At 32.5% G+C, this 26,673-nt stretch overlaps 2 protein-coding genes and 1 long non-coding RNA gene across 3 annotated transcripts; all 3 read left to right on the top strand.

The window, feature by feature from the left end:
- The first annotated feature begins 12,145 nt into the window (after positions 1–12,145).
- LOC148302232 (uncharacterized) lies at positions 12,146–13,964 on the top strand. The gene is made up of 3 exons (XM_088271962.1): positions 12,146–12,224; positions 12,765–12,875; positions 12,948–13,964. Exons 2-3 carry the CDS (start codon positions 12,765–12,767, stop codon positions 13,695–13,697), a joined length of 861 nt encoding a protein of 286 aa, XP_088128088.1. The 5' UTR covers positions 12,146–12,224; the 3' UTR covers positions 13,698–13,964.
- A 1,467-nt stretch (positions 13,965–15,431) lies between these two features.
- LOC148302231 (uncharacterized) lies at positions 15,432–17,318 on the top strand. Its single transcript, XR_015838682.1, has 3 exons — positions 15,432–15,568; positions 16,113–16,223; positions 16,296–17,318. It is a non-coding gene; the product is annotated as an uncharacterized LOC148302231 (long non-coding RNA).
- A 1,543-nt stretch (positions 17,319–18,861) lies between these two features.
- Positions 18,862–20,646, top strand: LOC148302230 (uncharacterized). The gene is made up of 3 exons (XM_088271961.1): positions 18,862–18,917; positions 19,453–19,563; positions 19,637–20,646. Exons 1-3 carry the CDS (start codon positions 18,906–18,908, stop codon positions 20,384–20,386), a joined length of 873 nt encoding a protein of 290 aa, XP_088128087.1. The 5' UTR covers positions 18,862–18,905; the 3' UTR covers positions 20,387–20,646.
- Positions 20,647–26,673: the final 6,027 nt, after the last annotated feature.

Genomic DNA, 26,673 nt, shown 5'->3' with positions numbered 1-26,673 from the left:
ATTGCCATTATATACCAGGTATCAGATTATCCGAACCTTAGAGACCCATAACGGTTCATTTATGGTCGAGTGTTTGTGATGGAGTAATAAAAGACATGTAATTTTTTTATTCATATTTAAGAAGAAGGTTCTAATCGCTTTATTTTAAATTAATGTATTTTACATTTAAACATATTTATAACATTTAAAAATATTTAATACTTAGTGAATTCACCTTTATTTTTTATAACATGTAAAATTCTATTATTTAACGAAGCGTAAAGCGAATCTTAAATTTCTGATCTTATTTCTTCTTCCTAAACTTGAATCGAGTTTTTTTTAAATTCCTCAATGTTTTTTTATTTTTTTTTCCCAACTTTTTTTTTCATAATCGCCCATAAATTTTCTATCGGGTTCAAATCAGGACTATTCCCGGGCCACGTCAACGATTTTAAGCCAATTTTATCCTTGTACTCAATGATCTGTAAGAAAAACAATAAATTATTTATCAAGTGGTCTACAAAGTGCATTAAAAAATAAATATTTGTACTCACAGTGCGGGCTCTATGGCACGGTGCCAAATCGTCCTGAAAAATCGGGTCCGCGGTATATACTGCGTAATGTCCTCGATTGTTGGAATAAGATGGTTTTTCAGCACTTTTTTGTACTGGATGGCATTCATCGTACCCTGTATAAAATTTAGAGGTCCCAAACCGTACGCTGTCATGCACCCCCAAATCATGACGTAGGGTGAATGTTTAACGGTTCGAGGGACGCACGACGGATGGTATTTTTCCCCAAGTTTTAGTCGAACTATCTTTATGCCGTCTGGACCAAAAAGGTTGAATTTTAATTCATCGGAGAAAATAACATTTTGCCAATCCTCCAAGGTCCAATTCTGGTGCTCCTTCGCCCAATCTAGTCTAGCCTTCTGCATTTTGTTCGTCAGTAATGGTTTCTTTGCGGGACTTCGTGCTTGGAAACCATGCTCCAGCTGCCGCCTGAACACTGTTTTTACTGAAAATGTTGATTAGCTAGTAGACTGCACCTCTGCGTGTATTTTAAGTGCCGTTAAAAATCGATCGCGCATAACATTTTTTTTTATTAAGCGATCATCTCGGGCAGATGTCGCGCGCCCCCATCCGCTTCCTTTTTTCCGTTCTATGGATTCAGTTTGTTGGAATTTTTTAAATAAAAACCTCACTGCACCTTCTGAATACCCAACTCGACGAGATATTTTACAATTAGATATGTTTTGTTGCGACAGTGTGATTATTTTGGATTTTATCGCAATCGACATTTGCTTTGCACTTTCCATGATTGTTGTGTTATGTTCCCTCAAACGCGGGTAAAACAAAATTGTTGAGACATTTTAAAATGTAAATATTGTAAAGGGTCCGCCAAATAACTTTTTTTTTTTGAAAATGCTATAAAAAAAAAACTTCGTAGCGTCGGCTGTGTGGCACGTAGCGCCGTCCTGTTGAAACCAAATGTTGCCAATATCCTCCTCTTCAATTTTTGTGAACAAAAATCCGTTCAACATGGCCCGATAACGATCGCCATTGACTGTAACGGCCACTCCTTGCTCATTTTCAAAGAAAAATGGCCCAATTATGCCTCTGGACCAAAATCCGCACCAAACAGTGACTCGTTTTGGGTGTACCGGCTTTTCAATGTATGCGTGCGGGTTTTTTGTGCCCCAAATACGACAATTTTGCTTGTTTACATACCCGCCAAGATCAAAATGAGCTTCATCCGAAAAGATGATTTTTTTGGCAAAATCGGCATCTTCTGTAAGTCGATCGCAGGCCCACTCAGCGAAGCGAAAACGCATTGGATGGTCAGTTGGCTTCAACTCCTGAACCAATTGGACTTTGTATGGCGTCATACCAAGGTCTTTATGCAAAATTCGTCTCAATGATGTCTCCGAAATGTTCAATTGTTGAGAACGACGGTGAATTGATGTTGATGGCGCTTCACGCACACTTTCTGCCACAACATCGATATTCTCGGGTGTACGCACTGTTATTGGCTTTTCACGCTTTGGTTTATCGATGAGGATGCCAGTTTCTTTCACTTTTTTCACAAGATAACGAACATACGGAGCTGACGGTGCTTCTCTTCTTCCAAAAACCGTACGCAATTTTCGCACACATTCTGCAACATTACCATGATTTTCAAAGTAATGTCGCAATATTTCCCAGCGTTGTTCAAGCGTATACACAACCATATTCGCTTAGCGGAAGGATAAAACTAATTATCTGTCAAATCAGACATGAGCTAAGTGTTACCATTCACGAAATAAGCACTAGTTGAAAAAAAAAACTTTAGATGGCGGACCCTATAGAAAGGTGACACAAAGTGTCTTTAATTTATTGAACAAAAGAAAGAGGTATCGATAAAGGATTTCTTAGAAAAAGAGTTCAGTAAAGTCAAGGCGTGCGGTAGCAAGTAAACTCGTAATTTTTTTTGTCCTGCGGTGTATATATATATATATATATATATATATATATATATATATATATATATATATATATTTATATATATTTATATATATATATATATATATATATATATATATATATATATATATTTATATATATATACATATATATATATATATATATTGGGTTGATGCAAAAGTAATGACCGTTTTTTATGATCCCAGGTAAAAAATTTTTTTTTCATAAATTATGAATAGTATCTTCTTTTTTTATGATTCCATTGTATAAAGGAAGCTTTCCCTCTACTTTCTATTCAGTTTTGGCTTGGCCGGAGTACAGTAATAACCCCTTGTATTTTTTCAAAATGTCGTTCGATAAAGTGCATTTACGTATTGTTTACTTTATGAATTCCGTACAAGACAATACCGCGAGTGTGGCAACCAAAAACATTTGTGAAGTGTATGGAGTAGATGTCATCAAAGTTCGACAGGTACGAAGATGGTTTGCAAAATTCCGATCTGGAGATTTTTCACTCATTGATAAACCACGTACCGGGCGGCCATTGAAGTCTGATGACGACGAATTAAAAGTCATAATTGACACCAATCCACGTCTAACCAACAGGGAGATTGTGTCAATGATGGGAGTCAACCAAACAATCGCATTAAGACATTTGAAGCGTATGGAAATGGTTTCGCGGTACGACGTTTGGATACCTCATCAATTGTCGGCTGCCAATTTATTGGATCGTGTTTCAACGCGCGTTGCTTTGAGTGCGAGACAAAAACATGAACCTTTTTTGCATCGTTTGGTGACGGGAGATGAGAAATGGGTCGTGTACAACAACGTGACAAGAAAAAGACATTGGACTATACCTGGACAAGCCCCATTAACAACTTCGAAGGCCGAAATCCATAAAAAAGTTATACTTTGTGTTTGGTGGAATAATAAGGGTATTGTGTATTTTGAACTCTTGGAACACTATAAGACAAGTACAGCAGAACGATATTGTCAGCAATTATCCAAATTGAACATGGTCCTTCAAAAGGATAGACCAGAATTGGTAAACAGAAAAGGGGCAGTGTTTCATCACGACAACGCGCGACCACATGTGGCTATGATGACCTAACACAAGCTAAATGAATTAAATTGGGATGTTATCAAGCATCCACTGTATTTTCCAGATCTTGCTCTTTCTGATTTTTATTTATTCCGATCACTGCGAAAAAAATTTAATGATGAAAAAAATTATTCAATAGAGCAAGTAAAAACATCCCTTACTTCATTTTTCGCATTAAAATCCGCGGAATTTTATACTACTGGTATTAATAAGTTGATAGAAAGATGGAAGAAGGTTATAAGAACTGATGGAAATTATATAATTTATTAAATAAATAATACACATGGTTTGGCCGGTACTTATCGGTAGTACGTTTTGAATTTCGAACGACGCCCGACTGCCCGAATTTAAAGAAAACAAAAGTAAAAAATAGTTGCAATTTGACTCTTCACGCGGGCGCTCTATATATTGAATTGTTGTGAATACCTCGCTGTATTTTGTGACCCCATCACCACCATCAAGAGAGAATCGCCCTGATCCCAGCGCTGGATCAAGACCAATTTCAAGAATAAAAGGTTAGTTCTTTATTCATATGTGCTATTAGATATTTATCGAACTCGCCGTCCCTTAGTACTTGAAAGTTCGAGCATAAATCATCGAACTAACTCGGGAGAGTAACACGACTCCAAATCGATCTAAATATTTCAACCTTGTAGAATCGTCGTCTTATTGTTAATACCATAAGACTGGTCCTTCGAATAATTATTTTTTTTTAGTTCATTTCGCACTGTGGCGAAACCATTTTTGGTCCTTCGAGCCGGATTTACATATTTACGATTACTAGCGTACCTATTACGATTGCGAGCGTTTCGGATTTGGTATCAATACTAAATTCGATATTTAAATTCCATTTTTGGTCCTATCGAACCGGATTTACATATTTACGATTACTAGCGTACCTATTTACGATTGCGAGCGTTTCGGATTTGGTGTCAATACTAAATTCGATATTTAAATTCCTTGTGAATTTGTTTCCCTTTGATAATATTGCTACTGCAATAAGCATTACGTAAACATGAATGATGAAATACAACTTAAATTGGCGATAGCAAAAAAAGATTATATTTTGGCGGAAATCGAAGAGCTGCATAAGCAAGCTCAACATGTTTATCAAAGTCAAAAAGAAACGCGAAGTACACAAGAATTTAGAGTACAGGCATCGGAAATTGACAATCTTTTTTCCGAATTTAAAAACTTATGTGATAATGAAAACGTGTTGCAAATGAAGTTAAATCCAGATTTTCAACCGAACTTTGAGAGCTTGACAGTTTTCAAAAGGAAGTTTTGTTTTGTTAAAGACACACTTACACGGATGACAAAAAATTCTGAACTCGAGTCGTCCAATACAACACCGCAACCTAATATTTGTAAATTGCCACCGATACAATTACCATCATTCGACGGTAACCCAGAAAATTGGTCGAGGTTTTATGAATCATTTAAACAGAATATCCACAATAATAACAAATTGCATGATTCCCAGAGAGTTCAATATCTTGTAGGAAATTTAGAAGGAAGAGCCTTAACTGTGTTTGCGGGAATAATACCAAACGAAACTAATTATAGAATAATTTGGCAATCTTTAATTAAAAAATATCAAGATAAAAGAGCTTTAGCGACGATGTACTTAAATAAAATCATCAATATGAAATTAGTTTCCAATCATCCGGGTCAGTTAAATGATTTCATGGAGCAATTTCATTCATCTATGGTTGCGTTAAAAGGGTTAGATATCGTAGAATTATCTGATTTCATATTCTTGCACCTGGGACTTAAAAAGATAGACTGTCAATTAGTTCAAAATTTCGAAATGTCAGTAAGAGACAAGGAGATTCCTTTATGCTCAGATTTTGTAGAATTCATACGTCATCATGTTAAAGTACTCGAAAGAGTCGATACATCGTTAAACGCAAGCGAAAAAAGAGTACATTTCGAAAAGGTTCAGAATAGAAAGGGCACTACTCCACGCTCATTTGTTGTTAATAATAACAAAAAATCCTCTTGCCAATTTTGCTCGTCTGTAGAACACAACCATATCAGCTGGTGCCCAGAATTTATCAAACTGGATTCTAGGGAACGATACGGTTTCATTAAAGAGAACAACGCTTGTTTCAATTGTTTAAGTTTTAAACATATTTCATCCAAATGTGAATCTTCTTTTAGGTGTAAAAAATGTAATTTAAAACACCACTCTCTTTTGCATTTTTACAAAAACCCTACAAATATACTTTCAAATCAACCTTCGACTTCGGGTACTAATCTTAACAATACAAAGACCTTTTGTAGTATGAATATGTCTACGGACATAAAGAATGTGCAAAACTCGCACACAGTTTTATTAGGTACCGCTATTGTAGACATTATCTGTAAAAATGACACCACTAGACCCGCCCGCCTTCTCGTGGATATGGGTTCTCAAAATCATTTTATCTCTAAACAGAGTTGTAAAAAATTAGGGCTACATTACTACAACAATCAAACTAACTATAATGTTAGTGGAATAGGAAATACTTCGCAACCAATCCACGGTGTAACAAATTTAATTTTAAAATCGCGGTATGATCCTAGTTATAATTTAAGTATTCAACCACTAGTTTTAAATAAGATAACCGATAACCTTCCAGTTTCCGAGATTAATACCTCATCTCTCAACTATTTAAAAGACTTGTCCTTAGCCGACAGAGACTTCCACATTTCAAGACCAGTAGACATATTACTGGGTGCTGAAGTCTTTACTGAAATTCTGCGAGATAAAAGAATACGTGGACCGCCAGGAAACCCAGACGCTATAGAGACCGCATTTGGGTTTATAATTGTAGGTTCGGCCAATTCTTTGATAAGTTACGATAAGGACGATACTCGTCCTCCTATTCATAATTTTTTGACTACTTCTAAGGAATCAATTGAGACACTAGTATCCAGATTTTGGACATTAGAAGAAGCACCTTCGAGTGAAAAACCAAGTTTTTCATCTGAGGAAAAACAGTGTGAAGAATTTTATAAATCAAACATACATCGGGATAGCACTGGGCGCTACGTCACAGCACTACCCTTTAATAGAGATCCATCTTGTTTAGGAGATTCACTTACAACTGCGACACTTCGCTATCAGAAGTTAGAACGCAAAATTAATCAAAATGACACTCTGCGTCGTGACTATGATAAGGTCATGGAAGAATATCTCGAAAATAAATTTATTTCTCCCATACCACTTAGTAATTCTAACGAGCCATTTTATGTCATACCTCATCACGGAGTTCAACGAGCGGACAAACTCACTACAAAACTTAGAGTTGTCCTAAACGCCAGTCAGGTGACTACGTTGGGTCTTTCTCTGAATGATTGTTTACATCCAGGTCCTAATTTACAAGCAGAATTACCCGCCGTTATTCTAAAATTCAGATTATTTCCAATTGCACTCAGCGCGGATATCAAGCAAATGTTTCTAAATTTAATTGTACGTCCTGAAGATCGTCGTTTTCTCAATATCCTGTATAAATTTAAAACTGATGACGTAATAAAGATGTACCAGTTTAATCGCGTGTGCTTCGGTTTGAGATGTAGTCCTTACTTAGCTATGCGTACCGTAAAGCAGCTAGTTAAAGATGAACATGATAAATATCCATACGCTGCCAAAATCGCGTCCGAAGATTTTTATATGGACGATTTAGGCACGTCCACTAGCACAACGGAAGAAGGTGTTAAGTTGGCGCTAAGTCTAATTGAACTTTTCAAATTAGGAGGTTTTGAATTAGTTAAATTTGTAAGCAACTCGGCGGAAGTAATGAATGCTATTCCGGAAAGTAATCGTTTAACTAGTAAAGTTAAATTTGACAATGAAGAGGATAACCTTAAGATTCTCGGATTAGATTGGTGTCCTAAGGAAGATGTTTTAACAGTTTCTGTAAAATGTAGCCCAATACCTAAATGTACCAAACGCACAATGTTGTCAACGGTGGCAAAGTTGTGGGACATCAATGGCTATTGTTCTCCAGTAATCTTATATGCGAAATTATTAATCAAAGCTTTATGGATTCGTAAGTTAGGGTGGGATGAATTGCCACCTGAGGAAATAAAATATACCTGGCAAAAGTTCTTAAAAGAATTGCCTCTGCTAAAAGGATTTAAATTACCTCGATTTTTAGGCTTTGAATCGGAATTATGTACTTTAAACATATTAGGGTTTGCAGACGCCAGCGAACGCGCGTACGGCGCCTGTGTTTATACGTGCATAGAAGTTCCAAATAATCCCAATAAAATAAGTCTAATTCTAGCCAAGAGTCGTGTAGCTCCACTCAAAATTGTGTCTTTAGCTCGATTAGAACTTTGCGCAGTCTTATTATTAGCAAAGCTTATTAAATTCGTCATCGATACAATTTCCTCAAGGTGTACAGTAAAAAATATATATGCCTTTAGTGACTCGACAGTCGCTCTACACTGGACTCACTCATCACCACATCGTTTTGACACATTCGTCGCAAATAGGATCACCAAGATTCAAGAACTTCTTGATCCCAAATATTTTTACCATATCAATGGTAAGCAAAATCCAAGCGACTGTATATCTCGCGGGTTGACACCCGCGCAATTAATTGACCACCCTCTGTGGTTAAACGGTCCACCGTGGGCTAGGGAAGATTGCTCTACGTGGCCTATAAATAAATTTTCCTTTGAAGAATCCGAAGATAAAAAATTGGAATACAAACGTTCAAAAGTTTTTCTAATAACGAATACATCCGTTAATAATTGTTTGGAGTTTTACGAATTATCTAAAAGAGTCTCGTGTTGGGACAGGCTTCTTCGTATAATTGTATATTGTTTACGTTTTTTAAAACGGTTACCTCGTTCGGTGACAGTTACAGTCTCAGATTTGATAGAAGCTGAGAAGGTGGTTATTAGAGCGGTCCAAAGCATGCATTTTTCAGACGAAATAAGCCAATTAAAGGGGTCTCAGGTCATATCAAAACAGTTGAAACGTCTGAGTCCCTTTATAGACGAAGAAGGTATTTTACGCATTGAAGGAAGATTATCCAAAGCAGATCTTCCTTTTGAAACCAAACACCCAGCGCTTCTTCCAAAACGAGACCATGTGGTCGATTTAATAATAGATCGGTACCACAAATTTCACTTACATACGGGATCGGGACTACTTATGTCTATCCTGCGCCAAAGATTTTGGATTCTTTCTGCCAGAAGCGTTATTAGAGGGCGAGTAAATAAATGCAATGCCTGCTTCCGCATGTCTCCGTCACATCCAACTCCGAAAATGGCTGATCTTCCATCATATCGGATACAGGAGGCAAAAGCTTTTGTTCACACAGGTGTTGATTACGCGGGTCCTCTAAACATTACTCTCACTAGAAAGCGCGGACAACGTTCTCAAAAGGCTTATCTGTGTCTTTTTATTTGCTTAACAACTAAGGCTGTACATATTGAACTTGCTTCGGACTTATCCTCCGATACTTTCTTAGCCGCGTTCAAACGTTTTTTGTCGCGAAGAGGACCTGTATCATGTTTGTACTCAGATAATGGTACAAATTTTATTGGAGCTAAGGCACAGTTAGAAGATATTTATAAGTTAACCGTATCGCAGGAATACCACAATATTATAAGCAAAGAAATGCTTAAGCGTCGTATAGAATGGAAATTAATTCCACCTCATAGTCCACATTTTGGTGGAATCTGGGAGTCAAATATTAAGAGTTTCAAATCACACTTATATAGAGTAATAGGAAGTCAATTACTGACTTATGAAGAACTCCTTACGGTATTAGTACAGATAGAGGCTCTCCTCAATTCTAGACCCCTTTGTGTGTTATCGGGCGTACCTCATCCGGAAGTCCTTACTCCCGCCCACTTTCTCATGTCTACGCCTTTGCAATCTCTTCCGGCCTTGGAAACAAACAGTTATAGTCTAGGTTTTCGTAAACGGTTATTAGACAGTTTAGTCCAAGAATATTGGAAAAAGTGGAGGTTGGAATACTTGCATACATTGCAAGTGCGCCAAAAGTGGTGTACACCCGATCACCCGGTAACTGTGGGTACTTTAGTTGTAATTATACAAGACGACATCCCTCCTTTACGTTGGCCTCTAGGAAGAATAGAAGAATTATACCCTGGCACCGATGGTATTGCCAGAGTGGCTTTGGTCAGAACCCAAACCACCAGCTTCAAAAGGCCAGTTGTTAAACTGTGTCCAATTCCAAATCAATAGTAGTTTGTTTATCTATTGTTTTTGCATTTTTTTTTTATCTCAGTTTTTTTTTGTTTGTTTGTTTTTTTTGCATTAAGTTTCCAATTGTATTGAATTGGACGTTTCCGAACAAGTGAAAGTGTTGAGAGAATTACCTCAAACCTCTTATGGTTCAAATTGAAATGAATTATTTAATTATCCCTTTATTTAAGTATTTTTCTATATTATTTCTCTCTCTTCAACATTCGTGTTTGATCGTTTTGGAGTTCGTGGTTCTTTCGGTTTGCGTCGACGGTTTCGGAAGCTCTAGGAACTTCCAAGGCGGGGGGCATGGTTTGGCCGGTACTTATCGGTAGTACGTTTTGAATTTCGAACGACGCCCGACTGCCCGAATTTAAAGAAAACAAAAGTAAAAAATAGTTGCAATTTGACTCTTCACGCGGGCGCTCTATATATTGAATTGTTGTGAATACCTCGCTGTATTTTGTGACCCCATCACCACCATCAAGAGAGAATCGCCCTGATCCCAGCGCTGGATCAAGACCAATTTCAAGAATAAAAGGTTAGTTCTTTATTCATATGTGCTATTAGATATTTATCGAACTCGCCGTCCCTTAGTACTTGAAAGTTCGAGCATAAATCATCGAACTAACTCGGGAGAGTAACACGACTCCAAATCGATCTAAATATTTCAACCTTGTAGAATCGTCGTCTTATTGTTAATACCATAAGACTGGTCCTTCGAATAATTATTTTTTTTTAGTTCATTTCGCACTGTGGCGAAACCAACACAAGAAAAAAAATTAAAAAAAAATATATGTAAAAAACGGTCAAAACTTTTGCATCAACCCAATATATATATATATATATATATATATATATATATATATATATATATATATATATATATATATATATATATATATATATATATATATATATATATATATATATATATATATATATATATATATATATATATATATATATATATATATATATATATATATATATATATATATATATATATATATATATATATATATATATATATATATATATATATATATATATATATATATATATATATATATATATATATATATATATATATATATATAATCACAAACAGGATGAATCCACAGATAAGACGCAAAATCATGCGCTTGTATAAAAATTATCGTCTCATATGTTTATCTACATAAAATACAAATAATGATTTGTTTCTTACGGAAGGAAAATGTTAAAAGTTTTCAGTAAGTAATTAAATTCTTAAATAAACTCTAATACCACGATGCCAAAATTTAGTATTTGTTGTAATATTTAAGAAAATCGAGACATAAAATAAAATATTTCTCCACAAAGACATAGGCGTCATTACTAGGTTTTTTTTTCAAACACCAATTACTTGTTTATTCAATATCCCTTGTATTCGTATACCATTAATAGATAACCAAAATATTTTTGCCCTACTGATAAAGTACAGAGTGGTGTATTTGTTTAAAGGATATTATCGTTCCCGACCGAATTTTTATCAGCAAAAACATACGTTTCTGTTTTTACTCTCACTAGAGGGAAATGTTATAAGTTTTCCTGAACAATTCGACAAATAATGATAAGTAATTAACTCTTACCTCTATTTTCTTAAAGGGTGAATCTCAGGGAATATAATTTTGAATCACCTTATCTCTGTGTACTTTATTTATTTATCAACTTTTGAAAAACGTGACCATTTAGATATAAAAATAAACGACTCGAAAGGACCACTTTGAACCGGTTAAAGGCACTCGAATTGTGGTTAAATCATAGAATTCTACACATTCCGTTGACCTATGTATATGGTCTGAACGTGGATGTACTCCTTTGTTCGATAGTAAGGAGACAGTTGCAGACTGATATTAGAATCAGGAAGGTGTCTTACCTGGTGCACGTGCTTAGAGGAGAGATATACAAGCTATTTACTGCACCTAATCATAAAATGCAAAATAGAAGGTCAACGAGGTGTGGGCAGAAGACAGATATCCTGACTCCGCAATTAACGAGATTGGACGGGGATCAGAACCGTCAAGGAACTGTTTAGAGCTGCCCAAGACAAGGACAATTACTGTCAAATGATAGTCGTATTCAGGTGGACCTGAAATGACGCGCATAGAAGAAACTAAGAATCTAGTTAATCCGTTCCGGAGACGGTGAATAAAATTTGTCAATGTTTACGCCACGTTTACGTCTCTGATGAGCATCAACGGACCAAATAGTTCACTACGATGACGAATAATAGGTCTAATTTAAAACGTGTCATAACTAAACATAAACTTTTACAACATTCAACGTATTCGTAATCAATTCGTTACTATCAATACTATTTAGAACACCCTTAATACTCTGATATAAATTCTCCTCAAACAATGGTTGTTAATCATTTCTCTATACACCACGTTGTAAGGAGAAACTTTTCCTGAACAACAATTTCGAGCTTAAAACATCCAAGGTAATTTAAAATATTTTTTTAACCACAAGAGATTTTCGCAATTGCAATTCTATATTTTTTCAACTCAGATAAAAAAAGAAGGTGAAATTAAATTTTCATTTCTCGGTAAAACTAGCAATAAGTGAATATTCCGTCGCTTTTTCAAGTCTACAACACGCAGCTAAAAAAATCTATCAGAGATTTATAATTCATTTTTTTTATTTTAAAAGCCTGCCTGAAAATATGATTTTCAATATCTTATGTAACTCATAACTTTACCTGTTTTTATTACAGCATTTAATTGTGTCCAAATACTTGTTCACAAATCTGGATTAACTCCAGTTAAGAGTTATTTTTTTACATTTTTTGGCATCTCAACATTGACGAAGAAGAAAATGAAAGTCTGCGCTTTTATATGGCTTACGACCTGTTATAGGCTTGGTTAAGTGAAAAAAAAACATATTGTTTATCTCCTTGCGTTACATTTAAAAAAAGTTACTTCAATCAAATTTTTGAGAGAAGATGTGAGAAGATTGCAATTTGCTTTTCCTTTTTTTTCAGATGGGAGTCATATTACTGACATCATTCCTAGTTTTGGTGACATGTACCTCTTCAATTAACGGGAATCCAATGTCTAACAGTACTGCAATCGGAAACGTAATTCCAAGAAAAGTTTGTGCCTTTATAGTATTTTAATACACCTTGTATTTTGCAGATCGGAAAATAATAATTTATATTTTTCAGATTGACATATTTATCGACATCCTAAGGGAAAAAATGCAATCCAGCATCGACTCAGATGTTCAAAATACCACGTCTAGTTCAAAAAACATATTGGGTGATGATTACAGACCAATTAAACTAAAACGAACAAAAGGGTTTCGCGATCGATATACAGGAGAGCTCTTGCAGTACTTACCTCATAATGAACCAGGTCGTTATACAGATGAAACAATAGTTAACGTTGACGAAGTAAAAATAATAAATGGCTTGTATTTTTATAAGGCTATAGGAAGTCCTACCACTCTTGTCTCACTTGAACCACCTGAAGGAGCAAATCCTCCAAGTATCTCCGACAACGCAAAAATTCCGTCATTCTTCGACACTTTAACAATAAGTTATCCAAATAAGACATTCTTGAAATTCGGAGCAACAGAAGTCACAACAGACGTTCCGTACTCAAAGTACAGAGTCGCGCATCACTTACTTGAAAAGCTGTACTTTATCGCTTTTAGGGAAGCAGACGATGCTTATGGAGACTTGTATTCCGTCAAGTTACTCGATGATCCTGCACTCCCGGTAGTTGCTGAGAATATTTATCGAAATACCAAATTTAATTCTCCCAACTTCATTGATTTAGCTGTAGACCAATATACCGGGAACATTCTGATAGCTAGCGAAACTGAAATATTTGTTTTGCAAAGAATGGTGTATGCTTCTGACGTATGTAAATATTCATTTTGCTCCAAACAAAATAATTTAGATAAAAAGTAATTCAAATTCAAATTCTTAAAAAAATAATAGAAAATATGTTAATATTATTTGTATAAAAAAATCAAAAGCTTCTTATAAATGTTTTTAATTTAACTAAATAAATTATCCTCATAATATGCATTGATATAATCACAAATTTTATGTTTTTTTATACAATTTATACGCTTACCATAATATAAACTCTACGGTCAACTTGTTTAATAATTGTAGTTCAACATGTAAAACATAAATGCATTTTATTAAATATACATATATTTTTTAAACCTTTGATTTGTTTCCTTTTACCGCATTCTGTACAACCTTTCTATCATATTACACTCATTACGTGAAATCATTAAGTAAACCGCTGAGATTACATTGAGAGACACCAACATAACACATAGAAATTTTTCCTCCTCGAATCAAACATATCGTTGTTGTTATTTTTATTATTAGTTTTGAACATATTTTTTGCTTTGTTTTACTAGAATAATCCCCGTTCTAAGCGAAACACAATTGAGTTTTTTTCATACCAGTAAACATTTATATGAAAAATTGCTTGTATAAATGTTTTATTATTCTTTTTGATATCATTGATTTTTGGATTATCATTTTAAGAATTACTCTCAAATATCACAAGAATGCACCTCTCACAGAAATCATAATAAACACACTCTCTGAAAATGAACATGGAACCACAAGATTCTGAATGTTGTATGTTTTGGTAAAACAAGACTAAAAAAAATATTTCTCTACAAAGCCACATAGGCGTCATTACTACGTTTTTTTTCAAACACCCTCATTCCTTGTATATGCAATATCCCTTGTATTCATTTACCATTAATAGATAACCAAAATAATTTTTCCTTACTGATTAAGTACAGAGTGGTCTATTTGTTCAAAGGATATTATCGTTCCCAAGCGAATTTTTATCAGCAAAAACATACATTTTATTTTTAACTCTCACTAGAGGGAAATGTTTTAAGTTTGACTAAACGATTTGACAAATAATGTTAAGTTATAAACACAAAAACCTCTCTTTTCTGGAATGTGAAGCTCAGGGAAAGTTAAACCACGCCATATCTGTGGAGTTATTTATTTATAAAATTTGTGGGAAAACGTGATCATTTAGATATAAAAATAAAACGTTTCCGAAGGACCACTTTTAACCGGTTAGAGGCACTCGAATTGTGGTTAAATCACAGAATTCTACACATTTCGTTGACCTATGTATATGGTCTGAACGTGGATGTACTCCTTTGTTCGATAGTAAGGAGACAGTTGCAGACTGATATTAGAGTTAGGAAGGTGTCTTACCTTCGTGCACGTGCTAAGAGGAGAGATATACAAGCCATTTATTGCACCTAATCATGAAATGCAAAATAGAAGGTCAACGAGGTGTGGGCAGAAGACAGATATCCTGACTCCGCAATTAACGAGATTGGACGGGGATCAGAACCGTCAAGGAACTGTTTAGAGCTGCCCAAGACAGGGACAATTACTCTCAAATGATAGTCGTCGTCAAGTAGACCTGATATGACACGCATAGAAGAAACTAACAATCTAGTTTATCGGTTCCGGAGACGGTGAATAAAATTGTCAATGTTTACGCCACGTTTACGTCTCTGATGAGCATCAACGTACCAAATACTTCACTACGATGACGAATAATAGGTCTAATTTAAGACGTATCATAACTTAACATAAACTTTTACAACATTCAACGTATTCGTAATCAATTCAATGTGTTACTATCAATACTATTTAGAACACCCTTAATACTCTGATATAAATTCTCCTCAAATAATGGTTGTTTATCATTTCTCTACACGTTTCCACGTTGTAAGGAGAAACTTTTCCTGAACTACAATTTCGATCTTACGACATACAAGGTAAATTAAAAAAACTTTTTTTTAACCACAACAGATTCTCGCGATAGTAAATTCTATATTTTTTAAATCGGATAATAAAAAGTAGGTGACATTAAATTTAGATTTCTCGATAAAACTAGCAATAAGTAATTATTCCCTTTGCTTTTTCAAGTCTACATCACATGGGTTAGAAAACTATCAGCGACTTTTTTATATATATTTTTTATTTTAAATGCCTGCCTGAAAACATAATTCTCAATTAAGTAACTCATAACTTTACCGGTTATTTTATTACGACATTTGAAGTGTGTCCAAATACTTGTTCACAAGTCTGAAATTATCTTTACTTTAGAGTTATTTTTAAACATTTTTTGACATCTTAACAAAGATGAAGAAGAATATGGATGTCAGCGCATTTATATGGCTTACGACCTGTTATAGGCTTGGTTAAGTTAAAAAAACGATTTTGTTTATTTCCTTGTGTTACATTGAACAAAAAGTTACTTGAATAAAAATTTTGTGAGAAGATGTGAGAAGATTGCAATTTGCTTTTCCTTTTTTTCAGATGGGAGTCATATTACTGACATCATTCCTAGTTTTGGTGACATGTACCTCTTCAATTAATGGGAATCCAATTTCTAACATTACTGTAATCGGAAACGTAATTCCAAGAAAAGTTTGTGCCTTTATAGTATTATAATACACCTTGTATTTTGCAGATCGGAAAATAATAATTTATATTTTTCAGATTGACATATTTATCGACATACTTAGGGAAAAAATGCAATCCATCATCGACTCAGATGTTCAAATTACCACGTCTAGTTCAAAAAACATATTGGGTGATGATTACAGACCAATTAAACTAAAACGAACAAAAGGGTTTCGCGATCGATATACAGAAGAGCTCTTGCAGTACTTACCTTATAATGAACCAGAACCAGATCGTTATACAGATGAAACAATAGTTAACGTTGACGAAGTAAAAATAATAAATGGCTTGTATTTTTATAAGGCTATAGGAAGTCCTACCACTCTTGTCTCACTTGAACCACCTGAAGGAGCAAATCCTCCAAGTATCTCCGACAACGCAAAAATTCCGTCATTCTTCGACACTTTAACAATAAGTTATCCAAATAAGACATTCTTGAAATTCGGAGCAACAGAAGTCACAACAGACGTTCCGTACTCAAAGTACAGAGTCGCGCATCACTTACTTGAAAAGCTGTACTTTATCGCTTTTGGGGAAGCAGACGATGCTTATGGAGACTTGTATTCCGTCAAGTTACTCGATGATCCAGCACTCCCGGTAGTTGCTGAGAATATTTATCGAAATACCAAATTTAATTCTCCCAACTTCATTGATTTAGCTGTAGATCAATATACCGGGAACATTTTAATAGCAAGCGAAACTGAAATATTTGTTTTGCAAAGAATGGTGTATGCTTCTGACGTATGTAAATATTCATTTTGCTCCAAACAAAATAATTAAGATAAAAAGTAATTCAAATTCAAATTCTTAAAAAAATAATCGAAAATATGTTAATATTATTTGTATAAAAAAAATCAAAAGCTTCTTATAAATGTTTTTAATTTAACTAAATAAATTATCCTCATAATATGCATTGATATAATCACAAATTTTATATTTTTTTATACAATTTATACGCTTACCATAATATTAACTCTACGGTCAACTTGTTTAATAATTGTAGTTCAACATGTAAAACATAAATGCATTTTATTAAATATACATATATTTTTTAAACCTTTGATTTGTTTCCTTTTACCGCATTCTGTACAACCTTTCTATCATATTACACTCATTACGTGAAATCATTAAGTAAACCGCTGAGATTACATTGAGAGACACCAACATAACACATAGAAATTTTTCCTCCTCGAATCAAACATATCGTTGTTGTTATTTTTATTATTAGTTTTGAACATATTTTTTGCTTTGTTTTACTAGAATAATCCCCGTTCTAAGCGAAACACAATTGAGTTTTTTTCATACCAGTAAACATTTATATGAAAAATTGCTTGTATAAATGTTTTATTATTCTTTTTGATATCATTGATTTTTGGATTGTCATTTTAAGAATTACTCTCAAATATCACAAGAATGCACCTCTCACAGAAATCATAATAAACACACTCTCTGAAAATGTACATGGAACCACAAGATTCTGAATGTTGTATGTTTTGGTAAAACAAGACTAAAAAAAATATTTCTCTACAAAGCCACATAGGCGTCATTACTACGTTTTTTTTCAAACACCCTCATTCCTTGTATATGCAATATCCGTTGTATTCATTTACCATTAACAGATAACCAACATATTTTTTCCTTACTGATAAAGTACAGAGTGGTCTATTTGTTCAAAGGATATTATCGTTCCCAAGCGAATTTTTATCAGCAAAAACATACATTTTATTTTTAACTCTCACTAGAGGGAAATGTTTTAAGTTTGACTAAACGATTTGACAAATAATGTTAAGTTATAAACAAAAACCTCTCTTTTCTGGAATGTGAAGCTCAGAGAAAGTTAAACCACGCCATATCTGTGGAGTTATTTATTTATAAAATTTGTGGGAAAACGTGATCATTTAGATATAAAAATAAAACGTTTCCGAAGGACCACTTTTAACCGGTTAGAGGCACTCGAATTGTGGTTAAATCATAGAATGCTACGCATTCCGTGGACCTGTATGGTCAGCAACGTGGATGTCTTCTAATGCTCGCTAGTGGGAAGACAATTGCTGACTGATATCAGAGTCCATAAGTTGTCTTACCTGAAGCATGTGCTTATAGGAGAGATATACAAGGTATTTATTGCACCTAATCATGAAATGCGAAATAGAAAGTCGACGAGGTGTGGGCAGAAGCCAGATCTCCTGGCTTCGGAATTAACGAGATTGGACGGGGATCAGAACCGTTAAGGAACTGTTTAGGGCTGCCCAAGACAGGGACAATTACTCTCAAATGATAGTCGTCGTCAAGTGGACCTGATATGACACGCATAGAAGAAACTAACAATCTAGTTTATCGGTTCCGGAGACGGTGAATAAAATTGTCAATGTTTACGCCACGTTTACGTCTCTGATGAGCATCAACGGACCAAATAGTTCACTACGATGACGAATAATAGGTCTAATTTAAGACGTATCATAACTTAACATAAACTTTTACAACATTCAACGTATTCGTAATCAATTCAATGTGTTACTATCAATACTATTTAGAACACCCTTAATACTCTGATATAAATTCTCCTCAAATAATGGTTGTTTATCATTTCTCTACACGTTTCCACGTTGTAAGGAGAAACTTTTCCTGAACTACAATTTCGATCTTATGACATACAAGGTAAATTAAAAAAACTTTTTTTTAACCACAACAGATTCTCGCGATAGTAAATTCTATTTTTTTTAAATCGGATAATAAAAAGTAGGTGACATTAAATTTTGATTTCTCGATAAAACTAGCAATAAGTAAATATTCCCTTTGCTTTTTCAAGTCTACATCACATGGGTTAGAAAACTATCAGCGACTTTTTTATATATATTTTTTATTTTAAATGCCTGCCTGAAAACATAATTCTCAATTAAGTAACTCATAACTTTACCGGTTATTTTATTACGACATTTGAAGTGTGTCCAAATACTTGTTCACAAGTCTGAAATTATCTTTACTTTAGAGTTATTTTTAAACATTTTTTGACATCTTAACAAAGATGAAGAAGAATATGGATGTCAGCGCATTTATATGGCTTACGACCTGTTATAGGCTTGGTTAAGTTAAAAAAACGATTTTGTTTATTTCCTTGTGTTACATTGAACAAAAAGTTACTTGAATAAAAATTTTGTGAGAAGATTGCAATTTGCTTTTCCTTTTTTTTCAGATGGGAGTCATATTACTGACATCATTCCTAGTTTTGGTGACATGTACCTTTTCAATTAACGGGAATCCAATGTCTAACAGTACTGCAATCGGAAACGTAATTCCAAGAAAAGTTTGTGACTTTATAGTATGTATAATACACCTTGTATTTTGCAGGTCGGAAAATAATAATTTATATTTTTCAGATTGACATATTTATCGACATCCTAAGGGAAAAAATACAATCCATCATCGACTCAGATGTTCAAGATACCACGTCTAGTTCAAAAAATATATTGGGTGATGATTACAGACCAATTAAACTAAAACGAACAAAAGGGTTTCGCGATCGATATACAAGAGTGCTCTTGCAGTACTTACCTCATAATGAACCAGATCGTTATACAGATGAAACAATAGTTAACGTTGACGAAGTAAAAATAATAAATGGCTTGTATTTTTATAAGGCTATAGGAAGTCCTACCACTCTTGTCTCACTTGAACCACCTGAAGGAGCAAATCCTCCAAGTATCTCCGACAACGCAAAAATTCCGTCATTCTTCGACACTTTAACAATAAGTTATCCAAATAAGACATTCTTGAAATTCGGAGCAACAGAAGTCACAACAGACGTTCCGTACTCAAAGTACAGAGTCGCGCATCACTTACTTGAAAAGCTGTACTTTATCGCTTTTGGGGAAGCAGACGATGCTTATGGAGACTTGTATTCCGTCAAGTTACTCGATGATCCTGCACTCCCGGTAGTTGCTGAGAATATTTCTCAAAATACCGAATTAAATTCTCCCAACTTCATTGATTTAGCTGTAGACCAATATACCGGGAACATTCTGATAGCTAGCGAAACTGAAATATTTGTTTTGCAAAGAATGGTGTATGCTTCTGACGTATGTAAATATTCATTTTGCTCCAAACAAAATAATTTAGATAAAAAGTAATTGAGATTCAAATTTTTAAAATAATAATAGAAAATATTTTAATATTATTTGTATAAAAAAAAAAAAGCTTCTTATTAATGTTTTAAATTTTACCAAATAACTATATCTGCAATATGAATTGATATAATCGCAAATTATATTTTTTTTCCATATGTACAATTACAATAAAATTAATTCTACGATCACTTGTATAATAATTGTAGTTCAACATGTAAAATTTAAATTCATTTAATTAAATAAATATATATTTTTTAAACCTATGATTTCATTTTATCGCATTCTGTACAACCTTTCTATCATATTACACTCAAATCATTAACTAATTAACTCAAATCTGAATTAATTAATTCAAATCTGAATTAATTAATGAATTAATTAAATCAAGTCTGAACCCTTGTTTCGTAGGGCAAATATTTTGAATGTAAGACAGATTTTCATTAAGTCAATTTTAGAAGACTTGCACAAAAACAAAGGGCCATACGTCATTAACCACACTAAAAGCACAAGATCAAAAACTGAAGGCAAAATAAATATTCCTCGTGTGAGATCTTCGTTTGCCCAAAGACATTCAAATTTTATAGGCCCTAAAATTTATAATATGCTCCCACAAGAAATATTATGTTCAGTTGGAAATAAATTCAAAATGCACACAAAAGAATGGCTCCTAAAAATTGGAAGAACCCAGCTGGAGCAGCAAATAAAAGTTTGTGTGTGATTAATCTATGTGTCAGTGTTTCATAATTATATAATCCTATTTTCTAATCCTATTTTCTAATTTTATAATATTTCTCCTTTAGATTTTACTTTTCTTTTAGTTCAACTCTCTATTTGCTTTCTTTTTATAATTATTATTTCATATTATTTCAGTCTTACCACTTTTATATTATCATTAAAATATAAATAAAGCTGTATTATAAAACGAATAAGCATACCCTGCCTACCTCAGAACAGGTATCTTCAAATACCTAGTGAGGATAGACAGTGTCCAATAAAAAAATAATAATAAATATATGTTTATATATAAATATGTATAACTTAAGTGCAAAATTATATTAAATAATAAACACTGTTCTGCAGCACTGAACCTGAAATCATCAAATCATATAACATTCAAATCATTAACTGAACCAACATAAAACAACATAAAACATGGAATGTTGCCTCGTCGATTCGAACATTTTGTTTTATTTTTATTTTATTATTAGTTACACATGTACAGGGCTTTTCACTTATAAACTCCCGGAACTCGCTTTAAAAAATATTCAAATATAATTTAAATATTCATTAAAATGGCATATTTTATCATTTCCACGAATAATATAAATACATATTGCAATTACGTACGCATAGCGATGTTTCGTCTTATTGATTTAAAAAAATCAAAAGAAAAGATATCTGTTAAAAAAGGTGACAGAAAGCTTTTACACCGCGTTATTTGGAAAAAAACCCTAGTTATGGATACCATACTTTTTCGCTTTTTTATAGTATAGTCCCCGTTCTAAACGAAACACAATTGAAAAATTAAAATAAGTTAACATTTATAAGACAAATTAATAAAATAAATAAATTAATCGATCAAATAAAGTTTGTTTGACAGAATTTCCAAAATCCAAACTCCAACAGTCGAGAATTTCGACTTGAACCTCTATCTGTATAAAAAGATTTGGTGCTTTATTATTCTTTGGTTTCATGGATTTTTTGATTATCATTTTAAGAAGTTCTCTCAAATATCACATGAAAGCACCTCCCAGCAAAGCACACAAATCACAATATACACAACATTTTGAGTGCGTCCAAATACTTGTTCACAAAATCTGGATTATCTCCAATTACAGGAGTTATTTTCAAGAAAACAACTCCTGTAATTGAAGATAATCCAGATTTTGTGAACAAGTATTTGGACACACTCAAAATGTTGTAAATAAATTATCTGGTCAAATTATAAGCTTAAATAATAAAAATGAAAATGGTATTTTCTGGCGTTTCTCATGTGTGTGATTATAATCCAGGATTTGGACCTCACATACTAATATAAGAGTTTCTGCTTAGTAAAAAGCTTCTTTACATCTCACCAATAGATGTCTCTAGTGAAGTTCTAGTGATTTAAGTACAAGGTTTCTTAATTGGTTCATATATATAGAACTTCCAAGAATTTGAGTAGTGTGGTTATCAATAATGGGTAGAATTGGTGAATGTTACACGTGTGTAAAGTGATCACCTAAACCAGCCTGTGACGGTCGTCAGCCCCGTAAATGCCCAGACCTCCATATTCTTTGATGAGATGTCAAAAAATAATATGAACAATAAACACACTTTATGGAAACGTACATGGAACCACAAGATCCTGTATGTTGTATGTTTTGGTATAACAAAACTAAAAAATAATATTTCGGATCTAGCCGAAACACACAACACATCGTTTTTTGTGAAAAGAAATTTGATATTTGTACAATAAAACAATATAATACAACCAGCTTTAATTATCTATAAAGTAATTGACTGATGAAACTTAGTTTAACAAAAACTATTCATAAATGGATGATAGAGGTGGGTAGATCTGAAATAGATCATTCGTCCTTTCACATTTGATTGCATAACACGAACAAATATATTTTTATATTATTTTTTAAATAAGCATTGTATAATGTGCCCTCTGTGTATAGAAAACCCCCAGAGAGGGCACTTCATTGAAATTGTCATTTTAAATTATGACTATGATAAAAAATTATAAAAAAATAACAATCATAACCCAGAATTATTTCTTGTTAATTTTTATTGGTACATATGGTACTTGTTAATACGGAATTCGTCGAAATCGATATAATCACATTGGTTTCGTTAAGGTTAAACTTACTTTCCGAAATACGATTTGATGTAAAGGACGAATTTAAAAAACATTTGTCAAAACTCATATAACACACTCCTTATCATTAATGGTTCACTTTGTGTAATTCCACTTATAAATACTAATTCATGAATAATCGTTCCATCAACAGGTCAAATGTAGAGTTAAGTAATATTGTTACAGACTCCTTTACATATAAAAATAAAAAAAAATATTATTAGTGTTCTTTGAAAGCGAGAGAAACAAGGTTTAAGAAATCACAATGGGATTATGTTCAAAAGTGGATTTGAAGCTAAATGTATTTGGTTATATATTATGGGTAAGTCTTTATTGATTGCTCTATTCATTTCTGATTATTTAAACGAAGAAAAATAAACAACAATAATAATAATAATAAAACCCTTATTCGCACCCCAATGGTGCATAGGGCACTGCGTCATATAAACGCAGTGTTATCTTGATCGTTTACATATGAAGGAAAGGTTATCAGCCCTCCGCTTCAGGTACCAATCCAGGGTAGTATTGAATAAATATTACAGTGAAAAAATCACTTTTATTTATTTTACCCCCCTTGGGAATCGAACCCGGGACCTCCAGAACGGTAGCCGAGCGTGCTGACCATTACACCACGGAGGCGGAAGTAAACAACAAATTAAATTTAACTTCAAGTCCACTTTAAAAAATATTCCCATTATGATTTTTCATGTTCTTTCACTCTCTTTCAAAGAACACTAATAAATTTTTTTATATAAATAGGAGACCATAACAATTTCACTTTAGTCTGCATTTGACTGATAACGATGATGATGAAACCGGTAATCATAAAGTAGTTTTTACAAGTGGAATTACACAAAGTAAACGATGAATGATGAGGATTGTGTAACATTATTAATATGCCACAAAACAAATAATGCTTTTAAAGTATAAAATATATTAGCAAATTCACTGCTCGACTGGAAAATCCTTTTCCATCCATTGATGTATAAAATGCACATGTTCCAACCAAACTTTCAAATATTCAAGACTTTTTTTAAGAAATAAAACAATTTTTTTTTAATATTTTTTTTTATTTTATATTCAACTTTTTAAAAAACATTTTTTTAAACATTTATATATACCCTTAATTTTCGCTAAAAATATTCAAATATGACTTAGATTATCTATTATTAATATATGTATTTCTTTCTAACAGACAATCAACTAGTTAAGTATGTACACAAAATCAAAAAATATTTATTAAAAATACGTATTTCTATTTCTTTTTAATATTGGTTACATGTTTTAATATGGCTTAGTAATTTGAAATATTTTTTAAGTAAGTTATTGTTTTCCGAAAAGCAAATGATTTTCACACATCATATTTTCGTTTGTAAAAAAACTGGCTAGAATTAAAAAGAGCAATATGCAAGGAAATGGTTTTATTAAAATACCTGGATATTATAACATATGGATCTTTATACGGGATTTTTATTAATTGAAAAAATAGCTGTACACTCAGTAAATATTTCAAAATACGTTATTTTATCATACTTCTTTTGAATAATGGTGAGGGAGTAAACAAACTATGACACAATTATCAAAAAATCAATTAGAGTTCAAAATATTTTAAACGATACGCCCTTTTTTGACAACTGTTTTGTTTTTTGACAATTTTCTTTTCCAGTCAGTAAAAAATAAAGGTACTGGGAAAATTGTCTTTAAAAATCTTCGTAAAGTTAGTGTAACGTTTGAATCGGGTTTTTAGCACACAGATCCCCCGCAGTGTCGGGTAGTGGTCCCGTGGTTAGTATCGCGGACTCTTGACTCAGATTTTCTTCTCGAGCTTCTCTTCTCTAAATGTAATTATTTAAAATAAATGCGTTTTTCGTACTTTAACAGTTGGCATCGCGTAGTAAGATAGACTACAAAATTGCCATCGTGGGTTCGATTCCGCCAATTGCAAAATGGTATCAAGGAATATATATTTTCAATTCGTCAAGATCTTTGTGATATATTTTTCACCCCTACATTCCTTACCTTTACTATCCAACCTACAGGCTTCTAAAGTAAAGGCGTTGGAAGTTATTGCTATTAATTTTTTTTTTTTAAATAAGCAATACACCAAAAATGTATGAAAATATATTTTTGGCTTACCATAAAAAAACATATATATATATATATATATATATATATTTATATATATATATATATATATATATATATATATATAAACATATATTTATATATATATATATATATATATATATATATATATATATATATATATATATATATATATATATATATATATATATATATATATATATATATATATATATATATATATATATATATATATATATATATATATATATATATATATATATATATATATATATATATATATATATATATATATATATATATATATATATATATATATATATATATATATATATATATATATATATATATATATATATATATATATTTATATATATATATATATATATGACGTTTTATAATAAGGACAATTGAAAAATAAGTAAAAAAAGAACTCTCACATATTAATTAGATGCATAAAATCATTAAAATTACATAATGTTGTTCCAGGGTAAACTTACCATCGCGCAGCCATAGGCACAGAGAATAGAACGCCAAATCCCTCTGTCTTCGCAAACATTATTTTCCTCTTCCACATTCATGCATCTATACCTTGATGAATATTCTGAAACCTGACGTGATCTCTTTCAAATATTTGACAAACTTGATAATGCCAAGTTTTTCTCAATTTTTCTCTGCTTCATTCGATTCATAAATTTGTTTTGCCGTTCTTCGATCACTCATTCGTTCCGCGTGCCCAAACCATCTCAACACACTTTTCTTAATTTTATCGATAATTCTCATATCAGCCTTTCATTATTTCCTTATATCACCATTCAAACATCTATAGTATCATATACTTATCGTTATACATATATCTATCGTACTTATATTATGATGTAATTATAAAATACTTATATTTCGAGTTTTATACTATTTTAACAGTTTTGAGCTCTTGCACTCTCCGCTTCATTTTTTTTTTAGCTTATGTAAACTCGATGTACAGAAAATAAATAAGTAAAATGGCGGGCTTATTGCAAAAAATCAATAACTTCCAACCAACCAAATATAGGTATCAATGAAATAAAAATAGTTAAAAGAATTCCGGATTTTTTCTTAATTTACTCTAAAAATACAAAAGTTAAATCGCTATGTATTTTAATTTTCCTATTCAACAACATATTTATACTATTTTTATGTTTGTTTTAATAATAACATAGTATGGCCAAATTGATTCATAAATACAAAGAAAGAATAATTTGTTATTTTTTAAACTAAAAATGTACAACACCATTCATTAACATTGCTTAAAAATATTTTTCATATTCTAGAAAATATTTAAAGATTTTTTTCCTCGACG

This window comes from Brachycentrus maculatus, unplaced genomic scaffold (genome assembly GCF_059751285.1).
Source record: "Brachycentrus maculatus isolate JH-2025_06_01 unplaced genomic scaffold, ASM5975128v1 h1tg000472l, whole genome shotgun sequence".
Classification (NCBI taxonomy): Eukaryota; Metazoa; Arthropoda; class Insecta; order Trichoptera; family Brachycentridae; genus Brachycentrus; species Brachycentrus maculatus.
The sequence above is the reverse complement of the archived record's forward strand: the minus strand, read 5'-3'. Positions and strand labels throughout refer to the sequence as shown.